This window comes from Citrus sinensis, chromosome 4 (genome assembly GCF_022201045.2).
Source record: "Citrus sinensis cultivar Valencia sweet orange chromosome 4, DVS_A1.0, whole genome shotgun sequence".
NCBI classification, from domain to species: Eukaryota; Viridiplantae; Streptophyta; class Magnoliopsida; order Sapindales; family Rutaceae; genus Citrus; species Citrus sinensis.
In genome coordinates this window covers 22,724,409-22,737,112 of record NC_068559.1, presented here as the reverse complement: position 1 = coordinate 22,737,112, position 12,704 = coordinate 22,724,409, and the positions used below count along the sequence as shown (strand labels likewise).

General features: G+C 44.2%; 1 protein-coding gene across 1 annotated transcript; it reads right to left on the bottom strand.

Moving 5' to 3' along the window:
- Positions 1-6,535: 6,535 nt before the first annotated feature.
- On the bottom strand, positions 6,536-8,673 carry LOC112497970 (uncharacterized). Its single transcript, XM_052439921.1, has 2 exons — positions 7,797-8,673; positions 6,536-7,722 (listed from the first exon to the last, which is right to left on the bottom strand). The coding sequence occupies exons 1-2, from the start codon at positions 8,671-8,673 to the stop codon at positions 6,536-6,538; spliced, it is 2,064 nt and encodes a 687-aa protein (XP_052295881.1).
- Positions 8,674-12,704: the final 4,031 nt, after the last annotated feature.

Sequence of the window (12,704 nt, the reverse complement as noted above, 5' to 3'; positions counted from 1 at the left end):
TCCGGGGGCGTAGGGTCGGGGAAATCCCTCCACCCGCAGACCAACCTAACGGAGTGCATCCCCACCGAAGTACTGGCCGAGTCCCAGAGGAACACGTGGATGAAGGGAGAGACCAACCTCGCCCCGGACGGGTACTAGAAATAAATGGCCGAGGGGCCAGTGTTGATGAAGGAGAGCTCAGACAGCGGTTGCAGAACGTCGAGCAGGAGCGAGACCAGATAGCTGCACGTGATCCTGATCGCGCTATAGAATTGGAGGGGGAGGTGCGCAGATTGGCGCAGGTGATAGAGGAGATGCAGGGCAAGAGAAAGCCCCCGAACTGGAGGATAATGCTAGATGAAGAATCTCCGTTATCAATTGAGATCATGAGCACCATAATCCCAAGAGATTTCCGCTTCCCTGACCTCAAATATTCCGGGCGAAGTGACCCATTGGTGCACATTGAGCGTTTCAACGACATGACGGGTGTGCAGGGGCTGACACCAGCTCAGAGATGCAGGGTGTTCCCGTTGACACTAGAGGGACGAGCCCGAGAATGGTACCGCAAGCTGCCCCGATGAGTAATAAAGGGGTATGAGCAGATGTGTCAGGAGTTGGCCGAGCAATTCCGAGGGGCGGTGGCCCCAGAGGATGACATGATGGAGCTGATGGGGATGAAGCAGGAGGAGCATGAATCCCTTCGCGATTTCGTAAAACGATATCACCGAGCCGTGCTGGATTTGTGAGCTTTTAATCACCCGCAGGCGTTGAGGGGATTAAAAGAAGGTGTAAGAATCGGCCGATTGTGGTATAACTTAAGAAGCCCCCTCGTACAGAACTACTCGTCGGGGTATGAGCAGGCGAAACGAGATATAGAAATCGAAGAGGAAAAATCAGCAAGAATTAAAAGTGAACAGCTGGAAGAGCTGAGGCGAAGAGAACGGAGAGCCCCGAAAGGGAGCGAGTCGGGAAAGCGAACTGGAGAATCTTCGGGGATGGACGGAATATCAGCTCGGTCTCGCCCTTACCCCATAGCTCAGAGAGCACAACAGTTCCAACACAGCCGGGCTCAACCTCCGCGCCCCCCGATCCAAGAGCGGCAGCGATAATTCAGGCAGGTGACCGCCCACCCTTACCACCGCACTCCCAGAGAGGTAAACGCGACCAATTACAGGTCTGGCCGACCAGAGCAGTTACCGGCTATACCAGCCCGAAGTGACATCCATGATAGCCGAGCAGTTCAATTGGTTGACCAGAGTGCGGCATATAGACGATATACTCCACTAAAAATCTCCATGGAGGAACTATATGAAAGGATCGAGGGACGAGGACTGCTATATACTCCGGCCCCTATAACGAAACCCGCTCACCGGCGTGATAAGAGCAGGTTCTGCAAATTCCACAACACTCACGGTCATACTATCAGCCAATGCCGTGACCTAAGAATTCAGGTGGAGGATTTGGTGAGGAACCAGTACTTGAATGAGTACGTAGATGGAGTGTCCCCCGTCAGTGAGTCGCAATATGCACAGGATGAAGGAGTTGAAAGGGGTTTGGAACGAGAACAGCCGACTATCCAAGTTATAGCAGGAGGGCCAACATTGGCCGGGGATTCAAACAGGGCACGGAAGAACTATGGGAGATACGCCCTGACTAGCAAAGAAGTGCTTTTCAATTTGCCAGCAGCCAAGAGGGCAAAAGTGCGGCAAGTTCCTATTATGTGGACAGAGGACGACGAAGAAAGCATTTTATACCCTCACGAGGATGCGCTGGTGATTAAAGCATTGGTGGCCAGTACAGAATTACGGCGAATACTGGTAGATACGGGCAGCTCAGTAGACATTCTGTTTAAGTCGGCCTTAGATGATATGGGGATTTCAGACTTAAAGCTGGAGCGAACGAATACATCCTTGAAGGGATTTGGAGGGGGACGGTTAACTCCCATGGGGGTCATTGAACTCCCGATTACTGTAGGGACAAACTCATTTGAAAGAACGATGATGCTGGACTTTGTAGTGGTAGAGGAAAGAAGTCCTTACCAGATGATATTGGGGAGACCGTTCATGAGGATAAGCCAATGTGTAATGTCAACGCATTATCTGGCGCTGAAGTACAGAATAAATGGAGTTGTGGGTGTAGTACAGGGCGACCAGAGAATGGCCAGGAGCTGCTATGCTACAGCGGCCAAGGAAACGCTGCAAGTTACCTCTCTAGATAACCGAGGGGATTCAAAAAATGGTCGTCAGGAACCGGTTGAGAAGCTGGAGGAAGTTGTTGTAAGTAGGAGTGACCCTAGCAGAGTTGTTAAGGTCGGATCAGAATTGGGTAGAGAAATAAAGACAGAGCTGGTGAAGTGTCTACAGTCCCATGCAGACATATTTGCTTGGTCTCATGAGGATATGCCAGGTATTGACCGCGGGATAGCTTGTCACAAGCTGGCGGTCAAGAGAGGGGCAAAGCCGGTGAGGCAGAAAAGGAGGTGCTTCAACCATGAAAGGTACGAAGCCATAAATGCCGAGGTGGAAAAGCTGCTGAAAGCAGGATTTATAAGGGAAGCTAAGTACCCGGAGTGGATTTCCAATGTGGTATTGGTAAAGAAGGCCAATGGGAAGTGGAGAATGTGCGTAGACTTCACGGACCTCAATAAGGCATGCCCGAAGGACAGCTTTCCCCTACCAAAAATAGATCAGCTGGTGGACTCAACCGCGGGTCATAGTCTGCTCAGTTTTATGGATGCCTTCTCCGGATACAACCAGATACCCATGAACGAGCAGGATGAAGAAAGCACCACATTTATAACTAACATGGGTTTGTTTTGTTACGGGGTGATGCCCTTTGGCCTGAAAAATGCAGGAGCTACCTATCAAAGGTTAGTGAACAAGGTCTTCAAACCATTGATCGGTCGCACTATGGAAGTATATGTGGACGATATGATCACCAAGTCAAGAGAACCGAAAGACCATGTGAAGCACTTGGAAGAGACTTTCGAATTGTTGAGGAGGTACAAAATGAAGCTGAACCCGGAGAAATGTGCATTTGGGGTCAGCTCGGGTAAATTTTTGGGATACCTGGTGAGCCATCGAGGTATTGAAGCCAACCCAGAAAAGATACGGGCGGTGATAGAAATGAGGTCCCCACGAACAGTTAAGGAGGTACAGAGCCTTACGGGAAAGTTGGCAGCATTGAACCGATTCATTTCGCGAGCCACTGATAAATGTCACCCTTTCTTCCAAGTCATAAAGAAAGGGAAGAAGATGGAATGGACACCGGAATGCGAGGGGGCATTTGGACAGCTGAAGGAATATTTAGCCCGCGCCCCGTTACTATCAACTCCGAGAGAGGGTGACCAGCTGCTCTTATACTTGGCAATCTCTAAGCAGGCTACCAGCTCGGTCTTAGTCAGGGAAGTAGAAGGGAAGCAACACCCGGTATACTACACAAGCAGGGCCCTGGTGGACGCAGAAACCAGATATCCACTAATGGAGAAGTGGGCGCTGGCTTTGATAACGGCAGCACGCAAACTCCGACCATACTTCCAAGCCCACCAGATCGTTGTGATGACTGACCAGCCACTTCGGCAAGTACTTCAAAAACCAGATGCGTCTGGTCGGTTAGTAAAATGGTCCGTGGAGCTGAGCGAATTTGACCTGTCCTACAGGCCCCGAGGAGCAATCAAGACCCAAGCCCTAGTAGATTTTATGGTGGACCGTGTTGAACCGGAGGAAAAGGTCCAAGAGGAGCAACCGGTAGAGTAAGAGGATTCAAAGGAGATATGGCTGGTAATGGTTGACGGATCATGTAGTGAGCAAGGATCCGGAGCAGGAGTTGTAATACGGAGCCCAGAGGGAACCGAGGTAACATACGCGGTGAAGTTCGAATTTCAGCTCACAAACAACCAAGCTGAGTATGAAGCCTTTATCACCGGGCTCGGACTTGCACACGCTCTCAGAGCAGAGAGAGTAGAAATTCGAGCAGATTCCCAATTGGTGTGTAATCATCTCAATGATCAGTTTCAAGCGAGGGGAGAGAAGATGGGTCTTTATTTGAAGAAGGCGAAGCAGATGGTTGGGCTTTTCCAAGCAGTGGAGGTAAAGCAGATATCCCGAAATGAGAATTTCCGAGCAGATATGCTGGCTATGATGGCAGCCATCGCAGATCCAAAATTATCGAAGTCAGTTCCACTAGAGGTAAGGACCTCACCAAGTATTGAGGAAGAAGCAGAGGTGATGAGAGTAAGTATTGGAGAATCCTGGATGGACCCGATTCGCGCATATGTCCGCGATGGAGTTTTACCGGAAGACAAAAGGCAAGCAAGAAAGTTAAAATGCCGAGCAGCGAGGTACACGCTACTAGATGGAGTGCTATACCGCCGAGGGTTCACCTTACCCCTTTTAAGATGTTTGGATGACGATGAGGCAAACTATGTACTAAGGGAGATTCATGAAGGGATATGTGGAAATCATTCAGGAGCAAGAGCTTTAACCTTCAAGGCACTCCGGCAAGGATACTTTTGGCCGACCATGCACCAGGATGCAAAATGGATAACAAAGAGGTGCAATATCTGCCAAAGCTTTTCAGAGGTTCCCACACAACCCCCAGAAAAGCTGACTACTATGACATCCCCATGGCCATTTGCTCAATGGGGAATTGACCTGATTGGTCCATTACCGAAAGGCCGATGAGCGGCAACCCATGCGATTGTAGCAATAGACTACTTCACCAAGTGGATAGAAGTAGGGACCCTCAGCCAAATCACGGAAAGAAAGACAACAGATTTTATTTGGAAGAATATCATCTGCAGATACGGAATCCCTTATGCCATTGTTACCGATAATGGGAGGCAATTTGACAACAACAACTTCAGAGAATTTTGTCGGAATTTGGGGGTGGACCTGAAGTTCTGCACCCCCGCGCACCCCCAGGCAAACGGACAAGTGGAGGCAGCTAACAAAGTAATAAAGAAGCTCCTGAAAACTAGATTGGGAGAGAAGAAGGGAGCTTGGGTTGACGAACTATCAGGAGTATTATGGGCCTATCGAACAACCCACAAAACCGCCACAGGGGAAACCCCGTTTGCTTTAGCTTTTGGTCATGAGGCGGTAGCCCCAGCGGAAATTGGAGTGGGGACACATAGAACGGAACATTTCGCTGAGGAGCAAAATGACGAGCAGATCTGCTTAAACTTAGACCTGCTAGAAGAGAAAAGGGAAGGGGCCTCTCAGAAAGTGGCCCAATGTCAGCAAAGGGTCATGCGTTATTACAACAAGAATGTACGCGTGAGGCAGTTCCGAGCAGGAGATTGGGTACTTAGGAAGGTAAACCAGAACACCCGGAATCCTAACCATGGCGTTCTTGGCCCAATGTGGGAAGGCCCATACCGAGTGATACGAGCCACTGGACTAGGAGCATATAAATTAGCGTGCCAAGACGGACGAGCCGTGAAGAGGTCATGGAACGCCGAACACCTGAAGAAGTATTTCCAGTAAGCAAAATGCTCTATTAAATCCTCATTCTGGCAAGTTATTTCTGTTACAATGCCTGATGACCTGTCGCACATGCATATATTCTATGTTTCTGTAATACATTCAAATTTCAATAAAGATGAATTCAGCATGAAATCCCCCTGCTAGTAAGATCAAAAAAAATTTCATTAAGGCAAGTGCCTACCTCTGCTCGGTCAACGAAAGACCAGCAGCTAAAGCTACGAAAACCTTACTAAGGCAAGTGCCTACCTCTGCTCGGTCAACGAAAGACCAGCAGCTAAAGTTACGAAAACCCCACTAAGGCAAGTGCCTACCTCTGCTCGGTCAACGAAAGACCAGCAGCTAAAGCTACGAAAACCCCACTAAGGCAAGTGCCTGCCTCTGCTCGGTCAACGAAAGACCAGCAGCTAAAGCTACGAAAACCCCACTAAGGCAAGTGCCTGCCTCTGCTCGGTCAACGAAAGACCAGCAGCTAAAGCTACGAAAACCCCACTAAGGCAAGTGCCTACCTCTGCCCGGTCAACGAAAGACTAGCAGCTAAAGCTACGAAAACTCTACTAAGGCAAGTGCCTACTTCTGCTCGGTCAACGAAAGACCAGCAGCTAAAGCTACGAAAACTCTACTAAGGCAAGTGCCTACTTCTGCTCGGTCAACGAATGACCAGCAGCTAAAGCTACGAAAACCCTACTAAGGCAAGTGCCTACTTCTGCTCGGTCCACGAAAGACCAGCAGCTAAATTTACGAAGATTCTACCAAGGCAAGTAAGTGTCTGCTTCTGTTCGGTCAACAAAAGACCAGCAGTTAACTCTACAAGAAATCTGCTGAAGCAAATGCCTACTTTTGTTCGGTCAACAAAAGACCAGCAGCTAACTCTACAAGAAATCTACTAAAGCAAATGCCTACTTCGGCTCGGTCAACGAAGGACCAGCAGCTAATCCTACGAAAATTTTACTAAGATACAATCTATGAGCAAAAACCGGACAATAAAGCAAATAAAGAGCATTTAAAAATCTTTTTATAAATGTTCAATTGTTTACAAAACAAATGCAAATCTAGAGTATACAAAAATAGGCTCAAAGCTTAGCAGAGTCAACGGCTCCAGCGGCTGAAGGATCAGCGAGCCCGGGAAGTGAGGGATCAGCAACATCAGGAGGTGAGAGATCAGCAATACTGGGAGGAGGAGGCATGGACCCTTGACCCACTTCGAAAGTGCGTCCCCCAGCATCCCCCTCTTCCACCACATCCGAAGGAGCCTCCACCCGATCCTGCTCACCCTGCTCCTTATCTCCCTGGCCGGCCCCAGCCATATATCTCTCCACCCCAGTCTCCAGCTTGCTCATGTCGAGCTCGGGGTATTCTTCCGTGAGCACAGACATGATGCACTTATAGCTGAAAGCAACCCCGGAGTCATACTCAGCATCCAGCCGATCATCCACATCAGCGGATTTGCCTTTCTCTTCAGCCAGCTGGTCACTCAGGGATTTGATCTCTCCCTCAAGGGCGGTCCTCAGAGTATCTCTCTCACTTTGAGTAGCCTGAAGATCGGACTTCAGATCACTCAACTCGCCCTCAAGCTTGTAGGAAGTGGACTCAGCAACCGCAACTTTCTCCTCCAACTCCGTAATCTGTTTGTTCAGCTCGGCTAGTTTCTCCTTTGAGCGGTCAGCAGATTCAGCTTTCCTTTTCAACTCCTGATTGTCAGCTTGAAGCTTCTTCTCATGACGCGCGGACCCGGTCTTGTAGCACGAGACCATTGTGGCCAGCCTGAATGAGACTCTCTGAACAGAAGCAGCCAACTCGAAGAGGCTCATGCTCTCGATGTCCTTCACCATCTTAGGCCCAACCGATTTTTTATAATCCTTCTGATATGGACTCAGGTAATCACCTTGATCCCGAGATGGGAGAGGAGAAGATCGGTCCCCAGATTGCAAGCTGACCTCAGGACTCTTGTCAGAGGTTTTCTCCCCACCACTCTTACGAGGTGGAGGAGGAGGCAGAGCAGGAACAGGTGCCTTGGAAGGACCAACAGTAGGTTTCTTTGGAGGAGGAGGAGGGTTGCTGGAGCTGCTCGGGGCCCGACCACGCTTCCTGCTCATCGCGCTGAGGATCTTGTTATCCATTCCAGCGGCTATATCCACTAGGCCCGAACCGACCAAGTTTGTTGGAGACAGGAGGTCTTGGCAAGTAGAAGCGTTCACCAGAGCAGTTTCCACCTGAAGCAAGGGTCGATCTTCAAGCCCCCCGATCAAATCCCATGACTCTGAAATAACAAACAAGGTTAAAGAACCCAATAAGTGGCAATTCGAAAAAGAATACAGGCAAAAAATGAACGACCTGGGGTGACAAACTGCGTTGGTAGGTAAAGATCACCACCCAACGAACGAAGTGTTGAACACCATTTTCCCCCAGCAAAGAAGAATTTGTTCTTCCAATTCTTGCACGAGGAGGGGAAACCGGTGATTGGCTTTCTCTTCGCAGAACTGGACATGAAGTAGTACCAGCCCGCCTCCCTTGGGCTGCTCCGCAGCTGATACAAATGCTTTACTTCAACAAGGGAAGGCTCCTCCAACCCGCACCTCTCCCACAACACAAACATAGCCGATAGAACCCTCCACCCGTTCGGGTGTAGCTGACCTGGGGCCAGATGCATACCTCCCAATATCTTGGCAAAATAACGCTGAAGGAGCAGCCGAGCTCTTAGTTTAAAACTCTCTAGGTGCATCGTCACATACCCCCGCGGAGGCCGACTAGGAACGTCACCCTTCCCAGGGACTACAAGAAGAACATCGTTGGGGATGTTGTAGAGATTCCTAAGTTTAAATAGATCGGTGGGGGTGGTGGCACAAGCCATGAAATCAATAGGGTAGGAATCAACCTCCACCCTATGGCCTAGGTTCCTTTTCTGATCAGGTCTGCTCGGTCCGGAACTGCTCCCCTCACCATCACTAACTCCTTCAGGGACCCCAACCCCACCAGAACTGTGATTCTCACCAGAGCCCGACGCAGGTCCACCTCTATTCCCTACAAGCTCTAGTTCGGGGGAAGGAGAGATAACCAAAGGGCGTGGGTATTCAAGGGTATCCCTGCCATGGGAAGGACCTACACTACTGGAGGGGCCTAAGTAATCAGTGGGTATTGGCACATTGAGGCCTGAGTCCTCTGACTCTTCATCACCCTCATCAACAATTAACTTCCTCTTCCGATTTAACATACCGGAATCCCCAAAAGAAAAACAGAGAAAACTCGAGTATATGGACACCAAGAAGGCAACACAGAACCCAATCAACAACAACCAGAGGAAAAGGTTAAAGACTATACCTGGAATAGACTGACACTGATAGCGCTGCCGTGACAGAGAAAATACCCGGCAAATGGATACTCCGGACGCTGGAAGTGTGAGCAAAGTTCAGAGAAAATTTGGTTGACGGCGGAGAAACGAATAGCAAGATGATGATGACTCCAGTCTAGGGATTTGAAACGAAAAGGGGGAAATGGAAGCATTTAAGTGATGGGATATGCCAGCTCACCCCCCCATATATCGAGGACGGATAGCCCGTCGTTTCAAATTTCAAATACGAAGAGTCTGGAGATGCCACGTCACCAACCGTTACAAGAGGCCAGGTTAGAAGTAAGCCCAGATATGCTATGGACAGGTTCACTTAGGCCCATGCTCAGGTCGGAGTCTCCTCAGTAGAAAAATGGTACATCAGGTCAGGCCCGTCTCAATAAAAAAAGGATCAGATGAGAAGCTCCCCGAGCTGGTGAGATTTGACCATCAATTTCTACTCTTAACTCATTTCACTCGCCAGACCAGAAACTGAGGGACTGGTGTTGAGTACATAAAGGCACCAGGTCGGCCATGCTACTGGTTCCGCCCCGGCACGGATCTTTTCAGCTATATGGTACGAGCAGAACACGGGGTTAAACATGAGCCGACCCGAGATGAATGCGACCAGGAAAACATACCGACCAGAAGTATACGCCGAGCCGATACTCATCCCCAGGAAAGCGGGAACACGATCTCACAAAATCGCGGTAGTTGCGCTTCTCCCAGAACGGTTGAAGAACACGCGAGATCCACGTTTGCCCACAATCTAACAGTTAGAGTCCCATGAGGGGCTACCACCACCCGAAAAAGGAGGGATAAGGGGCAAACGGAAAACGTGGGACAAAGGGCGGCTATAAAAGAGAAAGACATCGAAGAAGACAGGGACAGAAAAACTAAGAGAGGGGAAACGCTGCCAAATTGCAACCAGGCCATTTCCTTACAAATTTCTTAAATCCATATTACGCTGTTTTCCCGTAAACACCTTGTGCTAACTTAGGCATCGGAGGGTTTACGCCGGCAAAACCACCGGCGTCTCTGATCCGTTTTTGCTGAACGCAGGTCTAGTGAGAGAGGGAAGGGCGATTCCAACCCCAGTGGTTCGAGTGACAGTTGATAACAAAAACGTTGGTGACAGAATCTGATCGGTCCAAGGGCGAACAGATTTCAGCATCAACATGTACATTTAACGGAACACAACGCCAAAAGATATTTGACCAAAGTATTTAGTATTTCATCGAAAGAAATTGAAACAAAACTCGAAAATTAAAAAGTAACTTTAAAACATCAATTCTTGATCAAAAAAGATATTGTATGCCAGTTATAAGAATGGACAATTTTCAGGTGAGTTTGGCAAGTTTTAAAAAATGAGAATAAAAATGATTTTTTCAATTATTTTTCAAAAAAACTAAAACTATAAAATTTGTATTTGTTAAGAGATATTTAGCTTAAAAATTGTGATTTGTTTGTATATTTGGATTATCATTAATATTGGAATAAATTATTCCGAATAATTGTTTTTAAAGAATTATTCCGAATAATTTAAAATTAAAAAATCACAGCCTCAAGTGGGATCCGACTACACTCTACGATTTATTGATTCTGGAGGCCCAACAGCCCAAACACCCCAATGACTACAAATGGGCTTTACCAGCCCACTGCGATTACTGCAATCATTGGTCGAGAATGCGGCCTTGACATAGCAGAATAGTCAATATCCTTGCATAATTGTTTGCTGTGGGGGTCTTTTTGGAAGGTTATCTTCTTCTTCTTCTTTTTAAAGTACTTTCGACTAAAGTTTATATGATGTTTATGATAATTCAAGAGAATATTATTGCATTTACAATATAATAGCAATTTAGGGTTAATTTGAGATTAAAATTGAGTAGTTGTACCTTAAAAGCTAAATTATTAAAGTGTTTCATAAGCATTATCTGTTGTAGTTTAAAAACTAAACTAATTTGATTGTCCACTTGTATTTGAAAATTCTATTATATCTTTATTAATTTTGTTAAAATTATTATTTAAAAATTATATTTCTTATATACTATTAATTAATTTTATTATATCTTTATTAATTTTGTCAAAATTATTATTTAAAAATTATATTTCTTATATACTATTAATTCTATTTTATAGTAACTTTTTTTTGCAATAATTGTATTTTAAAGTTACAACATTTCAAGACCAAACAGACTTTCAGTCACTTTATATATACATGTAAGTAAGATAATAAAATGATTATTCACTTTTAGAATAATCCATTAAAAAACAGTAGCATTTTTTTATAAAATTCATTCAATCATGAGCACACTTATGTCCAATGATAGTGCTTGGAGGAATCATGAGCTTAATGGTGCTTAATAAGGATGAATCAAGAGAAATAGAAATAGAAATAGAAGTTAAGGAATGACAAGTAATTAATACGGTCTTTTAACGTGTTTCGACTACTATAAGATGACTTTTTATTTTATCTATGATAAGATCGCATTTCTATAGGATGTATCATCAAAGACACAAGTTAAAAAAAACATTTATTGAATAAAAAAGATCATATAAGTGTCTGTTTTGTATATCTTATCAAATTGGTATACATGTTTATTCAATCTTATAATTTTTGTTTTAATTTGGATGTTTTTTAAGTAAATATTTTGAAAATTAAATAAACTACTTTATATATTACTAGTAAAAGCTCTAATTTTGGGTAGAGGTTAAATTTTTTTTAATATTAAAAGGTTTAAAATACCATTTATTTATTTATTTAATAATCTTATTTAATTTATTTTATAAAATAACTTTAAAAAACTTACCTATTAAAATAATTTTACAATTTTTAATAAAAACTCTCATTGATAACTAAACAACTAATTTTTTTAATAAAAATTATATTTGTAAAAGTTTTACTTAAATAAATTCTATTTGAAAAGTTATAATAAGCAAACCTTAAGTAGGTTTGGTAATGAGACATGTTGGAACACTTACTAATACTCGACTCATTAATTTTTTTCATTCGGTCAAAAATTAAAACTAGGCTCGCTTGTTATTGTTATTATATTGCACAAAAGAAAATTGTTATTAATTTCTAAATATAAAATATTAAAAAAATGGCAAAGAAAAACCATAAAAACAAAGGTTTTACAAAGCAAACAAAACAATTATGCATTAAAAAAAATGTCTTTTCTTAATAAGCATACAAAATTTTTTTAAAGAGAAAGAAAGTTGAAGAGACACAACTTAATGATATGCAAGAATTGCAAAATAACATGATATTTAAGAGGATCCCAATTAGTCTCGTGCAAACTTATTTTGATAGGTATAATTAAGCCATTCATTGCGCCATATCATACTTGAACAATTTAATCCTAGATTTGCAATAGCCTCAGTTACGAAATTTCATTCACAACATATATGTGAGCAAAATAATTCATAATGTTTACATTGTATATAAAAGTTCACAAACATTTGTTATTATTATTGTTGTTGTTGTTGTTGTTGTTATACTATTAAAACATACGATTTAATACCTTTCTAACTTAGACTTTAACAAATCCAAATTCTTTGATTGATTGATTGATATTTTTTTTAATGGAGGGAGAGAGAGAGAGTGATGATCTGTATTTAGAATCATAGATTTTAGCGGTTCAAGCCCCCACAATGCTTCTTCCTTGCAAATTGTGAGTGGAGTATGGACATTCCTCTTCTGTGAGGGGTTATTTATCAGGGCATGCACTTCACAGAATTTAATATAATAATGTAAGTCTCAATCATGTATATCTGATTGTAATTATCAGTGTAATATATCTGTTATAATAGCAGTTGTTGTACATATCTGTGTAATGCAGTAATATGATGTTTAATCAGTATTAAAAAAAAAAAGAATTATGGATTTTATTAAAGAGAAGCTATTAAGTGACATG

Bases quoted from the DNA above. Each gene is read 5' to 3' on its own strand.
- LOC112497970 (XM_052439921.1), bottom strand. From the start codon at position 8,673: ATGTTAAATCGGAAGAGGAAGTTAATTGTTGATGAGGGTGATGAAGAG. The intron at 7,723-7,796 runs GTCGTTCATTTT...TTGTTATTTCAG, and splicing joins AACGCAGTTTGTCACCCCAG to AGTCATGGGATTTGATCGGG.